The 23,764-nt window shown below is 37.2% G+C and overlaps 1 protein-coding gene across 14 annotated transcripts in view; it reads left to right on the plus strand.

Moving 5' to 3' along the window:
• Positions 1 to 22,984, plus strand: part of BBX (BBX high mobility group box domain containing) — a 379,187-nt gene extending 356,203 nt beyond the window's left edge. For all 14 annotated transcript variants that reach the window (XM_043994822.1, XM_043994815.1, XM_043994823.1 and 11 more), the window contains 3 exons: positions 10,474 to 10,671; positions 12,789 to 12,981; positions 20,492 to 22,984. In XM_043994822.1, the coding sequence (XP_043850757.1) occupies positions 10,474 to 10,671; positions 12,789 to 12,981; positions 20,492 to 20,579 (479 nt within the window). In that variant the 3' untranslated portion in view covers positions 20,580 to 22,984. The remainder of the gene's footprint in view (positions 1 to 10,473; positions 10,672 to 12,788; positions 12,982 to 20,491) is intronic.
• Positions 22,985 to 23,764: the final 780 nt, after the last annotated feature.

The following is a 23,764-nucleotide window of genomic DNA, read 5'->3' on the forward strand; positions in this document are numbered from 1 at the left end:
ATATTCCAGTGAATGTAAATATGATTAGAATATCATGGATACATGTTGCATGGTCTTACAGCCAGCATTAGCCCTGAGTTCATTTTCTAAAACTGGTTGCTTTGTACAATTTTGAAAGGAGAAAGTTAAGTTCCCATGGGAAAGAAGGCTAATTGTAATGTTTGGTTTAATCATTTTTAACAGGAATGCACTGAATTAATTTCTACATTGATGAGAAATGAAATGTTTTCAAAGCTGGAATAGCATAGAGGTGAAATTTTTATATAATGTGTGTGTCTGTATGAGAGAGAGATTATGCGATATCAACTAGAATATTACAATAGACTGGTTCCTTTCCTTGAAGCAGTAGCCCCATTTCTATCGGCTTAGTGGGTTCCTAGATTAATTCTGGACTCATTTTAAGATTAATTTCAGTTTCTGGTTAAATTTTGTTTCTCTTAATAGCAGTAACACTAACTTACACTGTGCTTTAGTGATATAAGGAAATATAATAGCAGGTTCATGGACCACATTTTCATTTTCAATTTTTTAAGTTAATCACATTATTATATTTGAAATTACTTTAATATTCAAGCACCAAGCCTCTAAGCCAATATTATTTTGTAAGGTTGTTTTAGCTGCTACTTATAATTTTGTAAACAGAATAGAACTGATAGGAAACTTAAAAATTTATCTTAGTCTCCCATTCTACAGATGAAGAAACTAAGGTCCAAAGAGTGATTTGCTGGTGTCAGACTGCTAGTTAGTGGTAGCCCCAGAACAAAATCATAGTTCCCTCTCCCTCCAGTTATTTTTCACCATTTCATGCTGTGTTTGTTTTTTTATTCAACAGGGAAAATAGTAATATGTAAACTGGCCTAAAATTCATTTCAAAAAGTATTTGGATTTCAGTTAGCATTAAAAATATCTGCCATAGGGGGCAGCTAGGTGGCACAGTGAGTAAAGCAACGGCCCTAGATTCAGGAGGACCTGAGTTCAAATCCAGCCTCAGACACTTGACACTAGCCGTGTGACCCTGCGCAAGTCACTTAACCCTCATTGCCCTACAAAAAAAATTTTGTATATATATAGATATATATCTATATCTATATATATGTATATATAGATATATAGATATATCTGTCATTTCTTTTTGTCATGTAGGAAAGAAAGCTTGAGTCTCTTATGTCTCTCCTTTTTCATTATTTTACTTGTAAAACAACAATCTCATATAACATTTACAATGATATGTACAGGTACATATGTAGAATGAGCACTAAACAGAGGGTCAGGAAACCTAGTTTCTAGACTTTTTCTCTAATGTCATGTGACCTTAAGCAGGTGCGCCTCCCCTGGCCCCAGGGACATCAGCTGTCAAAGAAGGTGAAGCTGGTGCTCCCTAAAAATCATGCTAGGCTCTAAGATTCTATGGTTTTGTGGTCCCTGTGTCTCTTGATCAGGATGAAAAATCCAGTAAATGTTCACAATTGCTTAAGAAGGTTTCATTGAGGCAATTCTTACTGATAAGTTTTAATTTTTACTTATGTTTATATAGAATAATGCCAAGAAAATAAATGTTTTTGATCATTACTGATTCAGCCCTGCCCCACCCCCCAAAAAAAATTATGAGCAACTTTGAATGGAACTGTAATTTTTCAGACTACATCCAGCATTAGTTTATTTAGGGAGTAAGTGCCCAATTTGAGGATTACTTAGCCCTTTTCTTCTCTCTTTGGTCATTTTACTGCTGCCTAGAAACTCTCCTGGAGACCTTATGGGAATTTAGAAGGAGAAATTCAAAATCGGCCTCAATACAATATAATAATCTGAGCTGTCTGGTAGAAGAAATTTTAAAGCTGTTGCTTTAAAATAATATTGGTTTAACTGAAGCTTTTGCTTATCCATGCAAAGACAATATATTAAAGGGGAAAGTGTTGGATTTGGAAGTCTGAAGGTCTGAGTTTAAAAGCCAACTTTTCCATTTATGGACCATTGTATTTTTGGTCAATTTTGTTGTTACTCTTGGTCTCAATTTCCTTATATGTAAAATGAGGGAGTTGAAATAGATGGCCTTTAAGATCCCTTTTCAGCTCAAAATATGTGATTCTCTGATCCTATGATAGTCAAAGAAATGTCACTGAGTTTCCTTTATACCTCTCCTATGCATCATTCAGATTTCTATCCAAGTTTTCTCATCCCCCTCAAAGTAACCAGCACTTAGTAATAATACATTTGAAATTTAAGCTTAACATTTTTAGACATTCCTTTGCTCCTTGCCAAAATTTCATTGTGGGGAGGGGGTGTGTGTGAGGCAATTGGGGTTAAGTGACTTGCCCAAGGTTACACAGCTAGTAAGTGTCCAAGTGTCTGAGATCGAATTTGAACTCAGGTCCTCCTGACTCCAGAGCCAGTGCTCTATCCACTGCACCACTTAGCTGCCCCTACCATAATCTCATAAATCTAAATTAGATTAATTCATTTGCTGAATACATACATCTATAAATAAATTGTCTTAGGAATGACTTTAAGGAGAAACTTAAAGTAGTAGAAATATGAATTACAAAGAACCTAACGTTACTACTTTATTTATGTTTAAAGATGGCTATTGTGTTATATTTGCTTTGGCTGAAAAGTCAGTGATTTCTACAGCTTCCATTTCTTGAGGTGACCCATAGTCCATAACTCTTATTTGTTTGCTTTGTTTGTTTGTTTCTTGGCCAGACCAGCAATTTCCCTCATGAAAGGAGTAGTTCAGTGGGTTCACATTAAATGTACTTTAATGGGGGGCAGATAGGTGATGCAGTGGATAAATTAGGAGGACCTGAGTTCAAATCCAGTTTCAGACGCTTGACACTTATTAGCTGTGTGACCCTGGGCAAGTCACTTAACCCTCATTGCCCCCCCCCCCAAAGTACTTTAATGGTGTCTTTAACAGTAAATAATTACAGAATGTTATGAGAGGTATAACAAATTACTCAAAGGGTTCACAGCCATTTTTATTGTTGAAAGGCAATTAGAGCGGGGGGGGGGGGGGAATTGTTGGAAACCACTGGTCTAGAAACTCCCTGTGAGGAAATTTCCTTAACTGTTTTGCATTATGATTTTGGCCGGGGGAGGGGGGGGGGAGGGGGAATGAGGGTTAAGTGACTTGCCCAGGGTCACACAGCTAGTAAGTGTCAAGTGTCTGAGGCTGAATTTGAACTCGGGTCCTCCTGAATCCAGGGCCAGTGCTTTATCCACTGTGCCACCTAGATGCCCCTGCATTATGATTTTAAAGAGTTGCCTGGGACATTGGAAAGTTGTGACCTGCCCAGGGTCAGCACAGCTAAGCATGTCAGAGAAACAAGAATTGAACATAATACTTCCTGGTACAAGGGCAGGCTCCCTCTATGCTGTGCAATACTGCCCTCCTTGTTTGCTTTATTTATCATTAAATTTCTTTACTAAAACAAAACAAAAAAGGAAGCATGGCCTTGCTTCTGGTTGTAGTATCTCAATTTAGCTCATTTTTTTTCTAGATTCCTTCATTTAATTCAATAAAAATTTAAAAGTGCCGGGGGTGGGGGGTGTTTAATTTTAACTCCTAAAAGGGATCAGTAGCATCCAGGCCATTTAATTGCTGCCCTCCATTTTGAATGGGCTTGCTGTGTGATTTTTAATGCCTCCCAGGATGAGTTAGATTAGTTTCATTGATTTATTTTTCATGTTCCATCAAATACCTGACTGCTGTTTCAACTCTTATGAGATTAACCTAAGGCAGTGAGATTTCAGATTTGGTCATAATTTCAGTGTGAGTTTGAATCCCCATTTGCAATGAGAGAGGCCCAGGGCTTCTTAGAAACCCCTCATGGCCTTTTCTGGGGAGCAGTGTTTGGAAAGCAAGATATTCTTACTATTTCTTTAATGTTGATTAAAGGGCTAGGTTTTTGTTTTATTTTAATCTATTTGGGCTTCTAAAATTTACATATGGTATAATTGTGGACTCATTTTATTAAATCCCAATATCTCTGGACTTGCCCCTTGGTACTGGGTAATTTTCCATAATTTCTTAAAGAGAGGGCAGCTAGGTGGCACAGTGGATAAAGCACTGGCCTTGGATTCAGGAGGACCTGAGTTCAAATCCGGCCTCAGCCACTTGACACTTACTAGCTGTGTGACCCTGGGGAAGTCACTTAACCCTCATTGTCCCGTCCCCCCCCCCAAAAAAAATCATAATCTCTTAAAGATCAAAAGAAGGAAAGCTGAAAGTATAGGGCAACTTTGTGGTACAATGGCTAGAGTGTTGGGCCTGAAGCCAGGAAGACCTGAATTCAAACCTGACCTCAGATACTAGCTATTTGACCCTGGACAAGTCACTTGATTCTCTATTTGCCTCGGTTTCCTCATCTATAAAATGGGGATAATAATATCTACTAACCAGAGTTGTGATAATCAAATGAGATAATAATTACGTGTCTAATACATATCAGCACAGTGACTGGTACTTGGTAAGCACTAGGTAGATGTTAGCTATTATTATTTGTAGGTGGGTGCCTTACCCCAGAAGGAAAAGAAAATATCAAGTGGCTTTCCTTTCATCTCTTCTGACCAACAATTATAAAATAATCAGGTTTATTGTTGCATTTTTGTACAACTGTTCTAGTATCTTTATATTCTTTTTTGAAATGTACTTGCCTCTTTAAATGAGTCTTTATTTTAGGGTCCTCACCAGTTCCTGGTTATTTGCCAAACACAGTTTTTGCTTTCTCTGGTACATATTGGCTGAGATCTGTTTATGCTTCCTAAAGTATGTAGTATATGAAAATTGGAAAAGTACCTGGGGCTGAAACTTAGCTGTTCTATTTATGACTTAAGTGACCTTGGACAGTTCCCTTCACTTTACTGACCCTCATTTTCCTCATCCATAAAATTAGGTAGTTGATGAGCTCCAAGGACCCTTCCAGCTCTAAGTCCTAAAATCTTATAAATGTTCTTCTCTTTTTTCTATTGCTCTTTGACTCAACTCTTCTCTAATGGATAAGGCCAAATCAAAGGCCATTTTTCCTTCATGAGCCCTGGGTCAATTGTAAGGTCAAAATTATAAGTGACAAGGAATTAGTGCTTATTTTCAATGGTCTCCACTTCAGCGAAGTAAACGTACTCAAGTCCTCAACAAGATCCACCAAAACGTCCTTCGGCCCTTTAATGCAATGGTGTAGAGCTTAGCTAGAAATGGATCCCTGTAGGGTCACATATTGACTTAAGAAAATGACAGATTGTCATTATCTATAGTGTATTGCATTTTAATTTATTTTGTTAAACATTTCTCAGTTACGTTTTGTTTGTGGTTTTTTTTGTTTGTTTGTTTGTTTTTGGTGAGTCAGTTGGGGTTAAGTGACTTGCCTAGGGTCACACAGCTAGTAATTGTTAAGTGTCTGAGTCCGGACCTGAACTCAGGTCCTCCTGAATCCAGGGCCAATGCTTTATCCACTGCACTACCTAGCTGCCCCTCTCAGTTACGTTTTAATTGAGTTGGTTCTGCACTGGAAAGTTTTACACAAGTGACTTCAGACCTTGAGTTTAACACCTTTGCTTTCTTGTTGTTCAGTCCTTTTGGTCCTCTTTGACTCTTTGTGATCCCATTCAGCGTTTTCTTGACAAAGATACTGGAGTGGTTTGCCATTTCCTTTTCTAGCTCATTTTACAGATGAGGAAACTGAGGCAAACAGTTACATGACATGCCCGAGGTCACACAGCTAGTAAGTGTCTGAGGCCAGATTTGAACTCAGGAAGATGAGCCTTTCTGACTCCAGCCCAGAACACTATCCACTGTACTACTTAGCTGCCACCTGTGTCATCTCCAACTCTTCATGACCCCATTTGGGGTTTTCTTGGCAAAGATATTAGAGTGGTTTGCCATTTCCTTCTCCAGCTCATCTTGCAGAAGAGGAAATTGAGGCAAACAGGGTTAAATGACTTGCCCAGGGTCATACAATTACTAAGTATCTGATATATATATATACTGTCCCTGATATTGTTACTCACTCCAGCAAAACACTGCAGTCCATCTATACTTTCTTATGTGTAATTGTGGACTATATCTACCCATAAATTCTCAATAGGGAATCTCCCTAGTGCACAGGAGGCCTTCCTCTAGGTGGTTGTTATTTTTTAAAAACTAGACTGCTCTTTCTAAGCATGTTTTCATTGGCTATGGGACCCTCAGTGAGGAAGCTCCCTCAACCAACACAGAATGACATTTGCTCTGCAATTTCATAGTCTTAGAGAATTTCCTGGTGAACTTAAGAGGCTGTGACTTGCCTGGGGTCATGCAGCCAATTTAAGTCAGTTTTGGGACTTGAGCCCCAGGTCTCTGAATTTGAGACTGGCCCTCTATTTATTCTGCCATACTGCCTCTCAGATAGCCCCTATCCTAGGTTAAATTAGGTTTTACACCAGCAGGAAGTATACTGAAGCTTTCCCATCTAGATCAGATCCAAGGCCTTCTCACCACTGGTACCTTATTTCTGTTGCCCTAACTATATTTCTTGTTCCTCCTTTTTCCATCTTTGATCTCTGGTTCCTTTGTATCCTAGTTCCTAATTTTTTGCCTGATTCTTGGTTCATTGACACTGTGACTTAATCACCTCTATATTTTTTGAGTTGTGGCTGCAACTTGGTCTTCTAGTCCTGGGACAGTCTTGATGACCAGATTCTGGATATTCATTGTGTGTACCAGTGGCTGATGCCTACCTTTCATTCTCAGCCCTTCCTTGGTTTCAGCCAGTGCCAATGAGATTTACCATTGTCCATTGCTCACTGTCAGAACAAAGCAAAAATAACCATGGAAGGAAAGAAAGGAAACAAGTATTTATTAAGAGCTTACAGGGGGCAGCTAGGTGGCACAGTGGATAAAAAGCACAGACCCTGGATTCAGGAGGGGCCGAGTTCAAATCCGGCTTCAGACATTTGACACTTAACTAGCTGTGTGACCCTGGGCAAGTCATTTGACCCTCACTGCCCCCCCCCAAAAAAACCCCAAAACCCAAAACCTTGCACTGCAACAAGAGCTTTACAAATATCTCTTTTAATCCTCACAACAATCCTGTGAGGTAGGTTCTATTATTAATCCCTATTTTCCAGTTGAGACAAAGAAAGAATAAGTGGCTTTCCTGGGGTCATACAGCTAGTAAACATCTGAGGCTGGATTTGAACTCAGGTCTTCTTGACTCTAGTCCCTACACTCTAGCCATTCCCCCCTTCCCCAACCCCAGCTTCCCACCAGTTCCAGGCCTACCACCAACTAGTGAAAGTTACTCCTTTGTTATGTTCAGGACCACAGAGCAAACTAGAGGCCTGACTTTTCTCTTCAAACATGGTCTATCAGAAGTGATCATGAACTTCCATTTCAGGTTGGAGGACGATGGTCTCTGTGAAAGTGTTGGGAGAAAAAAACTGGCTACTTTCTTCCATGGACATGTCTTTTTCCATCACAGCCACCTCTTCTCTCACTACCTAAGGAGTTTTCTCCCAAGAAGTTTTTCTTTTTCTTTTTCTCTCTCTTTGTGTGTGTGTGTGTGTGTTTTTGTTGTTGTTGTTGTTTTGGGGCAGGGCAATGAGGGTTAAGTGACTTGCCCAGGGTCACACAGCTAGTAAGTGTCAAGTGTCTGAGGCCGGATTTGAACTCAGGTACTCCTGAATCCAGGGCTGGTGCTTTATCCACTGTGCCACCAAGCTGCCCCAGAAGTTTTTCTTTAATTTGCCTGGAGTTTTGCCAGTTTTCCTGTAGGGGAAGGAAGGATTGAAGCTGCTTCTGAAGACCCTTATGTCTAGAACATATTGAAGAATCAATTGCAATGATCTCCCTTCTCCTCTCCACCCTGTTTTAACCTTGATATCATTAATAGAGAGACAATATATGAACTAGGAGACTGGGAACTCTGGGGACAAAGGATTGTGTAATGGAGGTTACTTAATGTTTTTGGGAAATAATGGCTAAAGTTCCTTCAGATTTATAGAAAGTCTTGACTTTCCAACATTAGCCTAGTGATTGTTTTTCTCTTGATGTATTCCTATCTAAATAGCCCCCCTCCCTTTTTAGGAGCTCATTATATTGCTGTTCCTACCCAATTTTTCCTTAAATCTCGAGGTATACAGAGATGTTGCTCTAAGATAACCCAGCCATGAAACTATAAGTTTTATAAATCCAAATAATTGGCCCACTCAGGAAATAAACGTCTCATATTGTTATGGGAGCTTTGTTTGGCTTGGGTCCAGCTCTATAACTTGAACAGGGCCCTTTTTTCTCTCTTCCAGTTTCTGGTGACTTTCTTGACAAGAGTGTTTCAAAGCATTGCCAAAGTATTTGTTTAGGAGCAGGACTTCTACTGTATTTCCTCATTATTCTACATCTAGGCAAGAGGCCAAGCCTCAAATCATGGAGTGATTTCTGCTGAGCATCTTTTCTGTTGGAATAAATGCAAATTATTTTAGCCTTCTAAGTCTTTCAGGGATGAGATGCTGTAACTTGCAGATTAAAGGCCTTGTGAATTCATAATGCTCCTCCCCCAGGGATAGACTTATAAACTAACCCTGTGGAGAGTTAAAATAAAAATTGCAATAGAAGTCTGACCCCTGTGAGTGCTTGCACATGCACACGCACACACACACACATACACACAGACAGGTGCTTTTACTCTTATCCTGTCTTGCTCTTAATTCTTTCTGTCTTTTTCTAACTTGTGCTTCTTTTCAGTTCTGTCTCTGTCCTCCTCCTCTGTGTACTGCTACATACGCCTTCCATTATCTTCAGATTTTATTTCCATGAAATATCAAAACGCATCTTTTAAAATCTTCGTTTTAGTTACCTGATCCACCCCCTGCTCTCTTCAAGAAGAATTAGCTCCATCCCTAGTATTGAGTCTTTGACAGTGAAAATGAAATTATCTTTGGGAAAACCGAGCTATATTTTTTCTATTTTAAAAAATATTTCTAATCTGGGTAATTTATATTTTTGTACATATTTATCCATTTCATTTAGATTGTCAAATTTATTGGCATATAATTGGGCAAAATATCTCTTAATATTTTAATTTCATCTTCACTTGTGGTGAATTCATCTCATTCATTTTTGATACTGGCAATTTGAAAACCAAGTTATATTCCCCCTATATTAGCCAATTATATATTTCCTGTCCTCTTTTCTTCACTTCATCTCAAATTCCTCTGCCCCCCACCCTCCCAAAAAAGGTAGGGCTGCAAATATTAACTGACAATGTAAAACAAATGTTACACATACATATATTCATATATATACACATACATGTATGTGTGTGTATATACATTTTTTTCTTTTTCTTAATTTAGGGGCAAAGGGGTGTGGTTCAGTGATTTGACTGTTTTATTAAAGTCCCCAGTGTAGAAATTGCATACAGATGCAAATCAGCAACTAGCCTTTTTTCCCCCATAGTCTTAGAAGAGTTGCCTGGGCCACTGAGTATTAAGTGACTTGTCCACACAGCTAATTTGTGTGAAGGGAGGATTTGAACCCAAGTCTTCCTGAAACCATTATTAATAGATGATTAACTCAGATCTGTATACTGTTACCTAATGTATGTTTTAGAAAGGATCATTAAATGACTTTGTCAGAGGAAAAATAACTCATGTTCTGCCTTCCAAATTAAGGAGAAAGTCCTTGCCCCACCAACCATGGTTTTGTTACTATAGCATCCTGGCTACACTATTAAATGATTACCCTTTGCGTGAAAAATGGCTGTCTGCGAACTAGCATCTTCTCACACATTCCCCTAAAATCACTTTATCTCACTGCGTTCAGCTCAAAAGTGAGAGAATATAAGGCTCGTACACTGGATTCATCCATGCCTACCCTTCTTTTTCTGAGTAGAAAACATTAATAAAATGGGAAGAATAATTATAGCATGAAATTTTGAAATACTTGTTAATTTGCAAATGGCTTTCTTCACAACAACCCTAACTGTGTGACTTTGGTCAAGTCCTTTAACCTCCCTAGACCTCAATTTCCTCATCTGAAAAAGAGGTTTTTCTCTCAGGCCCTTTCCAACTCTGTAAACATATATGAACTTGTATGTAGGTTATACAAGTATAATGAAGTGCATTAAGGACAAGAAAGGACTTGAGGCTCCATAGATCCATCCAGGTTCATCTAGGCCTGTTCTAAGGTAATAGAATCACACATGGTAACTACAGGCTCCTCTAGTTTATGGAATACTACCTCAATCTCCATGTATGTACTCAGGAGAAAGAAAGGGAGATTTACCCAATCTACCCTTTCCCACTAACCAAAAAATCCCACATTTTGCAAGCAATGCCCCAAACCTTCATTTTCTTTTCTATACCTGCAGGGGGAAAGTACATTGATGATGCTTTGTTAACTTGTCCATATTAACCTTGTTCAGATACGAATAGGTCTCTGTACTCTACCATGTTTGTGCCTCATGTTTTAATTTGCAACTCCTTATCATTGGCTTATTTCAGCCATACTTTCAGAAGACAAAAACACCACTGAGCCTCTCCGCAAGACTAAAGATGCCCTATCGGTTCCAAACACTCCAGAGCCAACTACAACGCAAGAGCCTTTGGTTGGCAGCCAAAAAAGGAAAGCAAGGAAAACGAAGATCACACATCTTGTCAGGACAGCAGATGGCCGGGTGTCACCAGCAGGAGGTACTTTGGGTAAGGAGAGTGAAATTTATGATTTCATGATTTAAGATTTAAGGGGACTGTGAGATAGTCCTTAATCATAGAATGGAAGCCAACAATTGTCCGCAAAACCTATCAGATTTAATAGGTTCCTTGAGGGAGTGACTCTAAGTCAGTTCTAGATTGGGGTTTTAAAAAGGATTTTGTGTTTGGAGGTAGAATATATTCTTTATCAAGCTGCTCAAACAGATTGCAAAAGGCTACTGGAAATCTAAGAGCAAATTTTGTTTCTATAGAGGTCTTTGGGAACCAATTCTGTTTAAACCTCCAAATTTATTTGTCATCCAATGGATTACAAGTACAGATCCCTTTCAAGAGAGATTGTCTGCCGAGGTCTACAAAGCCAAGTGGGCTAATTTAATTTTTTCAGATGTTAAAATTAAAAAGCAGTTGGACATTTAGTCTATCCCATGGCCCACCATGTTACTACAAGCTAGGTTTTCCTGTCCTCAGACTTTTCAGCCGCTAGAACCAAGTTCTAGGCATGGCTTTTCCTTCTTACTCATCTAAAACTCTGAAGTTCCAGTCCATCTCCTACCAGGAATTTTCCAGGTAGGTTAGCCCCATACTGGCCCAGGTGCTTTTATTTGTCCCACATTCTACACCTTTGGCTAAAGCAGTTTCAGAAATGTCAGTGTCTCTGGATTTAAAGACACCTCAAGGCTCAGTGAGTCATTGTATTGTGCATTTTAGGTCACAATGATTCCCAGCTTCCTAATATTAGCCACTGTAACTGTAGTCCTGTTGCTTTTCAGCGCCCAACAGAATGTCCCAACAGCTTTCTCAGGAGTCAAGCTGTTTAAAAAAATGTTTCCTATGGATAACATTTAAATGTACCACCATTTAAGTAAAATTAAACATTGAGAGGCAAAGAGCTTATTAAATTAGTTTTAAACCGGTATTATCACTTGAAGAACAGCAAAATGAGGAATTTCAATGACTTTTTCTTCTGCATTATATATGTATTGTGCTAGGTTTTCTTTAATTTAGAACTTTTCACATTTCAGGATATGGTTAAGATTTATTTTTCACTTTTTAAAACTGAAAATCATTAGATGATGCTTCCATTTTTATGCAGCAAGGCACCATGGGATTTTTATGTTCTAATACTGGGACACTTTAAGGCCATTACTATTTGCTTCTTTATTTAAAATTAGCTTTAAAACTCTGGTAAAGACAACATAGTAGGCTGAAGAAATTATTTGTTTTCCAGTAGAGATATGTGAGTTTCATTTCAACCAGGTCTTTTTTGTCTTATTTTTATTGATTTTTTTTATATTATACCATTCTTGCTGTCAAATTTATCTCCTTCTCCATCAAGTAACAACACTTTAAAAAGAAATAAAACAGTTCATGATTTATTTCATAGCACATCAACCATGCCTGATAGTGTATGTAGCATTCCATCCTCCTAATCTCTCAACTCCATAAAAAGAGGGGAAGTAGGTTCATCAACTCTGAATTGGTATTTTGTACCTGGTCTCATAGACACTGCATAACCAGAAACCTTTTACCTTCACTCAGAAATGATACCATTAGGCAAAGTAACATCAGGTTCTTAAGAGTAGGAGAAAGAACCTGGGGTATTGGAATTAATAAATACGGTGATATATTTAATTAATTAAAAGCAATTCAGGGAGGGTACAGTAATTCATAAGCTCTGCAGACTTAACATCCAGATTTCATCAGAGGCATGTGTATTCTCTGGGTATCTAAATGCCCTCCTACAGAAGTTTCCTCAAGCTTCATTTAAACCCCGGCGCCTCTCCCTCCTCTAATCCAATCCTGACCCATTCTGTGGCCTTGGATCAATCTCTTAAACTCTTTTCAACTTGGCTTCTGATTAAACTCTTTTCAACTCAGCTTCTAAGAATAATGCTGCCCATGGGAATAACTGGGCTTAATAAAGGAGCCTTGTTGCTCAGGAAGAAGAGAATCTGTATAAGCCATTATATTCTCAGTATATATCAAGGGGAATTGGGAAGGAATGTTACCTTCTTAAACAGTAAGTGACATGGAATCTCCTCTGCCTTTTGTCTACAAGCTGGTAGGGCTAAATCCTCTTTTGATAAATTTTTCTTTTGTTACAGATGACAAACCCAAGGAACAACTGCAGGGTAGTCTCCCTAAAGCATCGACTACAGACACAGATTGCAATGAGGAATGCTCACAAAACATTGAGGCAGAGGAGATTCGTAGTATCACCCCAGACATGCCAGCTGTGTCTGCCTTCTTCAGCCTAGCTGCCCTAGCTGAAGTAGCAGCAATGGAGAATGTGCACAGGTGAGCCAGGTTGGAAACCCCTCTCTGCCAAAAGTCTCCTATAACAACCCCCATCTTTGGCAGAATGGGTCCAAAGAAAGCAATCTCTGAATCTAGACAAGTCTGTCTTTTGTGGTCCAAGGTTCATTTTTTATAGGCTAGTAGGTCTCCTAGAACTTACTTTTACATTTATGTTATATTTAGCATATTGTATGCCTATACAAACAGGAAAAACCATGGAGGAGGTAGTCAGCCAAGCAAGTATACTCTTACTAGTATATTCTATATAATTACATTATATATTGTGATATAATATATTTATATATAATTATATGTTATAATAATAGTGTCTGTTATATTTTATAATTTATATAATTATTATGTCATTAAAAGATATAAACATCAATTATATTATTGTATATTATGTTCTGTTAATATACTATGTGATTATATATGTTACATAAAATAATGTTATATGTGATAGATGTATATACTACCTTATTAGTTCTGATATAACATACAATATTATCATAATGTGTAATAATCTATGTCATAATATAGAATATTATTCTACATGTTATTTTATTATAACTATATAATATTATATGTAATGTTATATATAATATACTAATACTAGTATACTTACTTGGCTAATGTCCCCTTCTGTAATTCTCTTATTCTATCTCCCCTTTCCCTCCTCCCTGTCTATTTTATATATACGCGCACACACGTGTGTGTGTGTGTGTGTATATATATATATATATATACACACACACACGTATATATAAAATATATAGCTTGTGTTTACATATATAAACACATTAGTATATTATTAATAGTGTTACTGTTACTTCTTTGTTCTACAAATGTACCTCACACTGCAAAATAAATTATAAGAAGTGTAATCTGGGAAAAGAACACTAACCCAAGAGTCAGGGAACCCACATTTAATTTCATGTTGTGCCACTAATTTACCACATGCCATAGTTTAATTATTCATCACTTCAGTTTCTACATCTTTGTTGTTTTGAACATAAAATAAAATAAAAGATTCATTCAGCAACACTCAATATTTATAAAGCCCCTACTAGCTGCAACTCAGAGCCCTGGACTCACAAAGACCTTTACAAATTTTAAAGCATTTTTCAAATACAAGGTATTACTTTAAGTGCATTTAGAGAGCTTTCCTTTTAAGAAATCCAATCATGAGTCCTTTTGTAAAGTAAATAGACATTTTTGCTATCTTTTCTAAATTACTTTTTTTCTAATTTGTTTTTCTTAAAAGTAGGGTAAGGCCTCTGCTGTCTGATGTCTTTAGCATTTAGGATAAACTGAAATTAAAACTTGAACATAGACTTTCTTTGCTTCTTCTCAATTAGCATATTGTAATATCTGTATTTATGTCATAAATAGCTCATAGAATTTAAAATTGGAAGAAATCTTAGAGATTACACAGTCTCTAACTTATTTTATAGATGTGGAAACTGAGACCCAGAAAAGTGAAGGGACTTATCTGAGGTCAGCTGTCAAAACACTATCCTGCGTACTCAGGGCTTTTAAAAAGAAGTTTTAGAAAATGGGACAACTAAAATAAATCCTGCTTGGATGTATCATTGTGGCATGGAGGAGGAGGGGTTTGACATACGAGAAGGACTCTTAGTATAGAGAGGCTCATTGTCAATAGACTGGATATCTGATGATAAATTCTTTGGCTATGAAAATCCATTAAAAATGAAAAATAGGTCTCATACCTTTGCAGCCCCCTTCAGCTTGCACAATGAAAGAAACAGAATGGCTCTCTCCCCAAACTGCCCTTCCAAATCCATTAAAGAATCACATAGTTTTTAGACCATCTAGAAACATTAACTTAGCTTTCAGTACTCTAAACGTGAGATACTTATCCAATGACCAATTAGTGGATATTCTACTGAAAAACTGAATTATATCCACCTTAAATTTTTACCATAAATGAAACCAGAAGGCAGAAGGCAGTCAGAGCTAAATAGAAGAATGGTTCATTGTGTCTTCTTGGAGCTGGAAATAAAGGAGCTGGCAGAAATCGTTTTATTGTGTTTCCCAAAACAGCAAGGAATATCATTTCATATGTGATTTTGGTCATTTCAAACTGCAGGATCATGATAAAGATTTGCAAAAAGGCCACCAAGGAAATCATAAGAACTTACAGGGCAACATCTGTTCTAGAAGATGAAGAGACAGAGTGGGTTTACTAAAAGCAATAAGAACACCTCCAAATTAAATCAGTTTTCTACTTTGAAACTGAATTACTTAAATGCAAAAGTGAGTATAGGTTAGGACAGTGGAAAAGACTGCACAACTGTAAAAATAAACACACATGGGGCAGCTAGGTGGTGCACTGGATAGATCACCGGCCCTGGATTCAGGAGGACCTGAGTTCAAATATGACCTCAGACCCTTGACACTTACTAGCTGTGTGACCCTGGGCAGGTCACTTAACCCCAACTGCCTCACCAAAAAGAAAGAAAGAAAGAAACAAACAAACAAACAAACAAACAAACAAACAAACAAACATGTTTAGGCTACTCATAAACCTCATTCTTACGTATCATGAATGCTCTCTTTAAAAAATCCAAAGGTACTAGGCATGATGAATACTGAATAAACACACACACATACACACACACAATAGAGATTGATTATATTTTGTAGAAAAAAATATGGCTTATTGCTATTGGGTTAGTTCATTAGTCAATTGTCTGTGCACAGACCCAAAGATCAAATGAATGCAAACGTGTAAGAAAGAATAAAAAGGAGGACAATTAATTCCAATCTGACCTATTAAAGCAAATTACTAATACTGAAAAATGGGAAATTGATGAATGAAAGGACATTGACACCAAATATAATGAGTTCAACCAGAAGTTTAACCATTATGTTAGTTACCCAAATCAGTAGCCCAAAAGGAACTACCTGAGTCAGTAAATATTTGACTTACTTGCCAAGTGGAGAAATGTGGCAGCCAAGGGTAACATTAGTTTATAATAAATACTCACTTCCTAAATAAATAAATAAATAATGAGTGATGAATAACATGAATCAATGAGTTAATGAAAATAAAAGTAAAATAAACTTCATTGGTCAAGCATTTATTGAGAGCCTGTTATGTACCAAGCAGTTGTGCTAGCCACGAAGGATATAGACACAGAATGAAAGTGTTTGCTCTCAAGGAGCTTACACACTACTGGGCAGAGAGGTATAGAATGTTCATAGATAAGCAAATACAGGACATAGACAAGACAAACAAAAAGTGATCCTCAGAGGAGGAAGGCACCAACAAATGAGTGAGTCAAGAAGGGTTTCCTAAAGTCCTTGAATAGAACCTTGAAGGGAGCTAAAAATTCTAAGATATAGAAGTGAGGAGGGAAAGCATTCTAGCCATAGCAGATGACAGCCTGTGCAAAGACAGAGATGAAAGAACAGCAACGAGGCCATTTTGGCTAGAAAACAGAGCATGTGAGGGGGAGTGATGTGTAATCAGCCTGGAAAGTTAGGCTGATGCCATATTGTGAAGGGCTTTAAATGCCAAACAAAGTTTGTATTTTATTCTAGCTTATGAGTAGTGGTATCTTATAAAAGAGTAAGCAGCAATGGAGGGGGAAATTTTTTTAAAAAATATTTTGAAAGATCAACAAGAGACTAAATTTATTAGTAAATATTTATTAAGTGCCTACTTTGTGCCAGGCACTATGCTAAGCTCTGGCATCTAGGCAAAGTTATCCTGGGGTCTTTTATGGATGAAACAGAAAGGAAGACAACAAGGAGATAAAGAACGGAGAAAATATGTAAAAATTTTTTACAAATGAATTCTGTGATCATCATGAACATTCTACATTTGAACTCTAATATTACAGTCCCTAACATATATTTTTTTTATGTAGAAATGGCACTGAAGAATATAAAGATGGGAAAAGCCCATCCTCAAAATACCAGTTTTTTTCCAGTGATGTGTTATTGTGGCAAGTCATTCAACAGTAATTAAAATTGGCTGTCACCTATTGGGCCATGGAAAATGTATAGTGAAGGTATGCAGGCAAAAGCACACTATAAATTTATAAAGGAAAAACAGAATAAATGATCTGTTGAAGAAATATACAAGCCAAAAGGAAGATGGTTGGTAATGTAGAAAGAACAAAGGAGGGAGAACTCTTGTGCTGAATTGGTATTCTCATAATGTTGGGAAAACTCAAGGAAGTCCTTCAGCACATTGTGTAATCCCTTTATGGTGAACACATGGGAGGATGTCAATGAAGTCTCAATGAAAGGATGAGTTTCACTCTGTATAATTAAAGGAAACATATGCATCAATGCAGTTACACTGGGTTATATGAGCATAGGATTTCTGCCTGTAAAGAAGCTTACAATCCACTTGGGGAAGCAAAACATATACACATAAAAAGATAACTGATTATTTTGCAAAGGAATAATTATTATTCATGCTATATATTTATATCTAATATATCCATGTTTATAACTAACTCATTATAAACAATAACAGAACAAGATTCTTTAAGCCCCTAATGGAATGAAAATTATAAAACTTGGTAATACTAGAGTTCAGAAGAGGGTTAGATTTTGGCATACTCAAGTGAGTATAGGGAAGACATCAAAAGAAGAAGCAGTACCTTGGATAGAATTTGAAGGACAGTTAGAATTCACACAGGCAAAGGAAAGGGAAAATAGCATGAGTAAAGGTCTAATTTTTCCTAGATTCTGTTATTTAAATTCATCATCAACATCACATTATTTGTAACTTACCTTAGAGAAATCAAATTGTGGGATAAATTTAATCACCATCATTTGGCCCCTTTCTTTGAAAACAGTCCTGCCACTGCTCCTTGGATTATGACTTTAACATTATTTTGTGGGATTAGTATGTGAAATATCACTCACTTAATGAACATTGATTAAGATTCATTGTGTTCATGGCGCTAGTAAACATAGCACTGCTTAATCATTATGGAAAGTTAAGGGGGAAATAAACACATGGAAAAGCCCCCACCCTCATGACCCTTAGGATAGATGTAAGAATCTAGCATAGGAAAGCAGCTTTACCCATGGAGAGGATAAATAAGTATGAACTAGTCTGCAAAAAGCCATTGTAGAACCATGACTGCCTTTTCCCTTTTCTTTTCTTGTCCTTTTCTCTTTTCCCTTTCCTGCTTAACCCTGAACTTAGTGCAAATGAGGCATGTTCATCTTGATTCAGAAGCTATCAGGCTTTCCTAACAATGGTCTCTTCCACAATTTATCATCTTTTTCCTTCACTGTGTTCCTCTTCGATGTTTGTTCGTGTTATTTTCCTCATTTCCTCTTTGACATATCAAGGAGAATTAATTTGTGTAGAACATTAAATTAGAAATAAGGAAAAGCCATTTTGGTTCTTTTTTTTATAACAGATAGTTGAACAGATGTAGCAGGTTGCACTTAAAACATGCACACTTTATTAAACAGATTAAGCCAGAAGTTTGGTTCTTACATTTTTATAGTATATGTGCATTTAAATCCAGAATTCTTAAACTGGTTCAGTGAGCTTCACCAGAGTTGAAGAAACCTAAAACTTTGTCATCTATACCATGTATCCCTTTTATCCAGTACACCAAAAGAAACTAGTAAAAATGTAAAACAAGGGGCAGCTAGGTGGCACAGTAGATAAAGCACCGGCCCTGGATTCAGGAGGACTTGAGTTCAAATCCAGCCTCAGACACTTGCACTTGCTAGCTGTGTGACCCTGGGCAAGTCACTTAACCTCAATTGCCTCAACAACAACAACAAAAAAAGTAAAACAAATGTGAATTGTTATATCCCTTAGCTGGTTTCATCCATTTGATAGTAACTGCAGTCCATTGGATGAAAATGTGATAAATATGAAAGGTTAATCCAATAAAAACATGAATACTATTTCACATAACTGGATTCAGACCATTGTTCAGTAGATGTTCTTCAGGACACAGAGGCAGGCACATTCTTTGTTCTTTGTGCTTCTTTTAAAATATCCAGGGGGTCCCAAATTCCATCATTGTGAACAAAAAACTCAATAGGAATTGTTAACATTTTGATGATTTGTTCATTGAAGGGGTTTTCTTTCCCCCCTTCTCTGTTAACCATACAAATGATAAATGGAAAATCAGTTGTATGTTAAGTAAATTTCCATGTAAATGACTAAAAATTTCAAGAAATTTTTAACCAATCTTGACCAGAACTCTCATAAACCCAGTAGACTGGTTGCTAATTGTGGCCCTAAGAGAATTACTGGTAATGATTGTTCATAATGGAAAAGTGATGTCAATATCTACTTCCTTTCCTCCTTTTTCTAGTGTCCATAACCTTTTTAATAGGGTTTTTTTTTTGTTTTGTTTTGTTTTTACGGGGCAGTGAGGATTGAGTGACTTCCCCAGGTTCACACAGGTAGTAAGGGTCAAGTGTCTGAGGCCGGATTTGAATTCAGGCCCTCCTGAATCCAGGACCAGTGCTTTATTCACTGTGCCACCTAGCTTCCCCCTTTAATAGGTTTTTGGTGGTTTTTTTTTTAATTTTTTACTTTAATTTTTAAAATTTTGTTGAGGCAATTGGGGTTAAGTGACTTGCCCAGGGTCACACAGCTAGTAAGTGTCAAGTGTCTGAGGCTGGATTTGAACTCAGGTCCTCCTGAATCCAGGGCCAGTGCTCTATCCACTGCGCCACCTAGCTGCCCCTAATAGGTTTTTTAAATTGTCTTTGATTTAGGATTTAAAGTAGAAGGATCCTTAGGAATTTTCCAATCACCTGCCCAAGTCCATACATAGCTGGTAAGCCCAAGAGCTATGATTCAAACCGTAGTTTTTTCTAACACTAATCTAAAAACTCCACTTTTGAAAACTGATTATTGCATAGTAGCTTTTTCTGTGTGCCTCTTTGCTAGATTCTACTACCTTTAGGTGTAACCTTGTACATAGACATTTCACATCTCTCACAGAGACACTCGACAGGGCTGGGATTACTATGCACAACCGAAATTGGTACTGAAAAATAGAAAGTTGAAGTCCTGGAGATTGCAGGACTCAGAGGATCACTGTAGTCCAGTATCTCCATCTCTTGACTAGCTCCTTTTCCTCTGGCCCATTCTCACTTCAGGTGAGACTTTGAATCTCCTGGTACCCAAGTTTCCCCTATCTTTAAAATGAGGAGAATAAGTTGGGGTCAGATTCCATCTTATGAGGAGAATAAATTGAGATCAGATTCCACCAGTTTACTCTTACTTGTCCAGAGTAAGGACAGATGAGGTAAGGAAACAGTTTTAAAAGCCTTTGAAAGTGAGAGACAATTTAAAATGACAACACTTTTAACTAAGCAACATAATTGACACCAGAATAGCAGCAGCTGTTCAGCAAGATACTGAAAAGCTTTTGTTAGTTGTTCTAGTCTCCAAGAACTGTCTCTGCATCATAGGATCTTGGAGCTGGACAGGTTCTAAGAGATGATTCATTTCTTCTTTTTTCTTGTTCTCATTTTACAGAAATCAGCGGGCAGCTCCCCTTGCCCACGATGGACAGCCAAAAGAAATGCCACAGGCTCCCGTACTTATTTCCTGCGCTGACCAGTGAAGCTCCCCTTTATTGTAAAACATTGTGCTTTACCTAATATCCTAGCCTTGTCTTTACCAAGGGAAGCTAGTCAGTCCATAGGATGGAAAATATAGATTGCAAACACGTGATTGGTGCCCTGCACGGCCCAGATTTCACTTGAAGCCAGAAGTTAGCAACTTGGGCCAGGTCATCCTATTGGAAACCAGAATCTTTGAGGGTGATGTTATTTGTCTGATAATGAACAGAATGAGAATGATCCTGGAGCTTTGCTTTCTATTGAAGGCTTTTAATGGTAAATTGGTGGTTACTTGGAAGTGACTGCCTTTACTGTAGCTCATCCATTGTCTCTTTTACCAACCAGAGAGTGTGAAACTAGTTTCGTATAATACCTAGTTATTCTTTAAAAAAAAACAAAAACAAAAACAAAACAAAAAAACAAAACAACAAAAAAGCAAACTGACGCACTGCACTAGTTATTATTAGATATTACTAGTCATTTTTGTACATGAAGATTTAAGTTCTAAGATGGTTTATATAATAGGTTATGCCTACATTTATATTGTAGAATAAATTAAAAAAACCTGTTCCAGAGAACCCCAAACAGCATGGGCAGACGTACCATTGTTAGCGGTGTATGCTCAGCCATGTGGTCCATATATTCTGCACTTTTATATTTGCCACCAGAGTGGTAGTTGCTGGCAAAAAGAAAAAAAAGTCTGACTCTACTTATAGGCTGAGGCTTTTCTTAGGCTTGAATGGTCAAGGAGAATTTGCATAGGGTAAGTTGTGGTATATATTTACCCAGATGGAGGCAGAGTCCTGCAGATTACTGATGGTATTATGCCTTGAGGATCTTTTTATTTTTTACATAGGGGTCTAAGTGACCAGTGGAACATTGATACAAACAAACAAAAAAAAAAAAGGACAGAAAAATTGTTCAGAAGTGACCTTAGAATTACTTCACTATTCTGAAAACATTGAAGACATTGAATTCATGTGGACTCTGAGACACATACCTTTTCTATCTCTCACAAACACACTGGACTGGGTTGCGATTGCTATGCACAGCCTAAATTGGCACTGCAGGTTTTTTTTTTAGAGCCATTTAGAGTTTGTGTTGGTTAAGAGGTATGTGCGTAAATGATGATGAGAAGTATGCTTGACCCAAGTGGGGCTATCAAATCTAGATCCACCGGCCAGTTCCCATTTCTTTTTGTGTTTTGTTTCTTTTGAACATTAAAGCATGGATAGGCCAGCGCCAAGTGGATCAGCTGGCTTAGAACATTCAACATATTGACTTAACCACCTGACTTTCACAGTGACTTGTTTCCTAGCAACAGATGCAAAAGTGATAAATCAAAATTAGTCTGAGGCTACAAATTCTACAGGGTATTTGTTCCATAGCACAAAGTATTTCCCTACTCTTGCATCACAGCACAACAAAAAAGGAAAATACCAAATTTTAATTATTGGACTCCAGCAATAATTTTTTTTTATTGGTCTTCATACTGGCTGAATTTTGATAGTGTTAGGTCAAGTTTGAAGCTCTGAATTAGGTCTCTAAATGATGAGAGTTTACATGGTTTTATCAGGCCTTCTTATTTATACTTGACTGAATTGATAATGATGATTTTTTGTAATTGTAATTTGATGTAATAGCCATACAAAAAAAAAGTAACTCTTAATACAGACTAGGTTTAGCTTTTCATGGTTGTAGATATGACTTCAGTTTTGGTGCTGGACAATATGTACAACATACTATACAGGAATGAAAAAATGGAGATCTTTTTTTTTTACAAAAAAGCAACTGGTAAAGAGAGCAATGAAAATGAAAGGCATTTGGAATGATGTCCTCAAAAAGACATACTCTTTCTGGATTTGGAGGAAGAAGGAAAAGAAAAAAGGTGAATCCAGGGTGAAAGCTTAACCCCAATCAGGTAGCACTAAACCTAGTAAAGAATCCCAACAAATACATCGTACCTTAGGTTTTTACTATGGACCTGTTTTATTAATATTTTCTAAATTTTAAAAAGTGAATGTTTGAAAATTGCTGGGTCCCCGTGTGGTGGCTGTTGGAGTTTTTGGACCACTTGCTAGCAGTGATTTAGAAATTAAGATTAGCTAAAAACCCAAAAATCGTATGGTGCGGACCATGCACCTTGACAATGGTACTAACTTGTTATTCTATAGAACACGTTAGAATAGGACTATTTTTGCCAGAGCCTCCTCCAATCTTCCTCCAATTACATTTCACTAGTGTTCCTTAAGAGATTGCTGTATATTAATGGGACCTTTTTTTAAAAAAAAATACAAAACAAAACAAAAGCAAAAACAAAAAGAAACAAAAGGATTACTTTTTTCTATGTGAATTAATATCTTACTTGATCTGCTTTTTCCTAAACCTCAGTGGCTTTTCCCTTAGGTGGGGCAGGGTGGGTGGGGAGAACTTACTGGATATGACTGTTTTCAGAGACTTATAAAACCTTTTTTTGTAGAAATGCTTAATTTTTAAGCAGTTAGGCACTGAGAGCAGCAGAAATCCTGCAAAGCTTTATAGTTCTCTAGGCCCTTGCCTTGTTGTTTCTCTGAGTGAAGTCTTGATTTCGATAGCTAGAACTGCTCATGCCCTGAATCTGCTACAGAGGGGTGTTGATATTTTTCAGGTAACACAGTTTGTTAGCACAAATATTTCAGACCAACATTTAATGTTTTCTTTTCTTACAGTTATTTTAATAGCATTCTTTCCTTTTTTTTGTAAAGTCATATTGCTATGGTGTGTACTTTAGTATGCCAGCAAACACTGTCCCACAAGCCTCCTTGAGAAAAAAATGTTGCACCTTATGTATATCTCAAGCAAACCAAAATATGATGCTCTTCTGCTTTGTTTTTATTCTAAATATGTTGTATCATATCTTTCTGAAACCATTCTGAATTGAGTTGAAATTATCAATATTTATGCATTTAACCTTAATTTCTGGATTCAAACCTGTATATAAATCTTTTGAAAAAAATTGTCCTAGCCCTTCTCTGTGATGCTGGATATGGGGGATTTTGTCTCAGAGGGAGACACAGTACTGTTCCAGTTTTCTTTGGCTTTTATTTATTTAGTTATTCTGGGTATTTCCAATGTAATTTTGAGGTATGTAAAGTATATTATAGTAGCTGAAGCTACACCTATGAGAAGCTGCGTGAAAAATTACTGT

The sequence above is a fragment of the Dromiciops gliroides genome, chromosome 3 (genome assembly GCF_019393635.1).
Source record: "Dromiciops gliroides isolate mDroGli1 chromosome 3, mDroGli1.pri, whole genome shotgun sequence".
Lineage (NCBI taxonomy): Eukaryota > Metazoa > Chordata > Mammalia > Microbiotheria > Microbiotheriidae > Dromiciops > Dromiciops gliroides.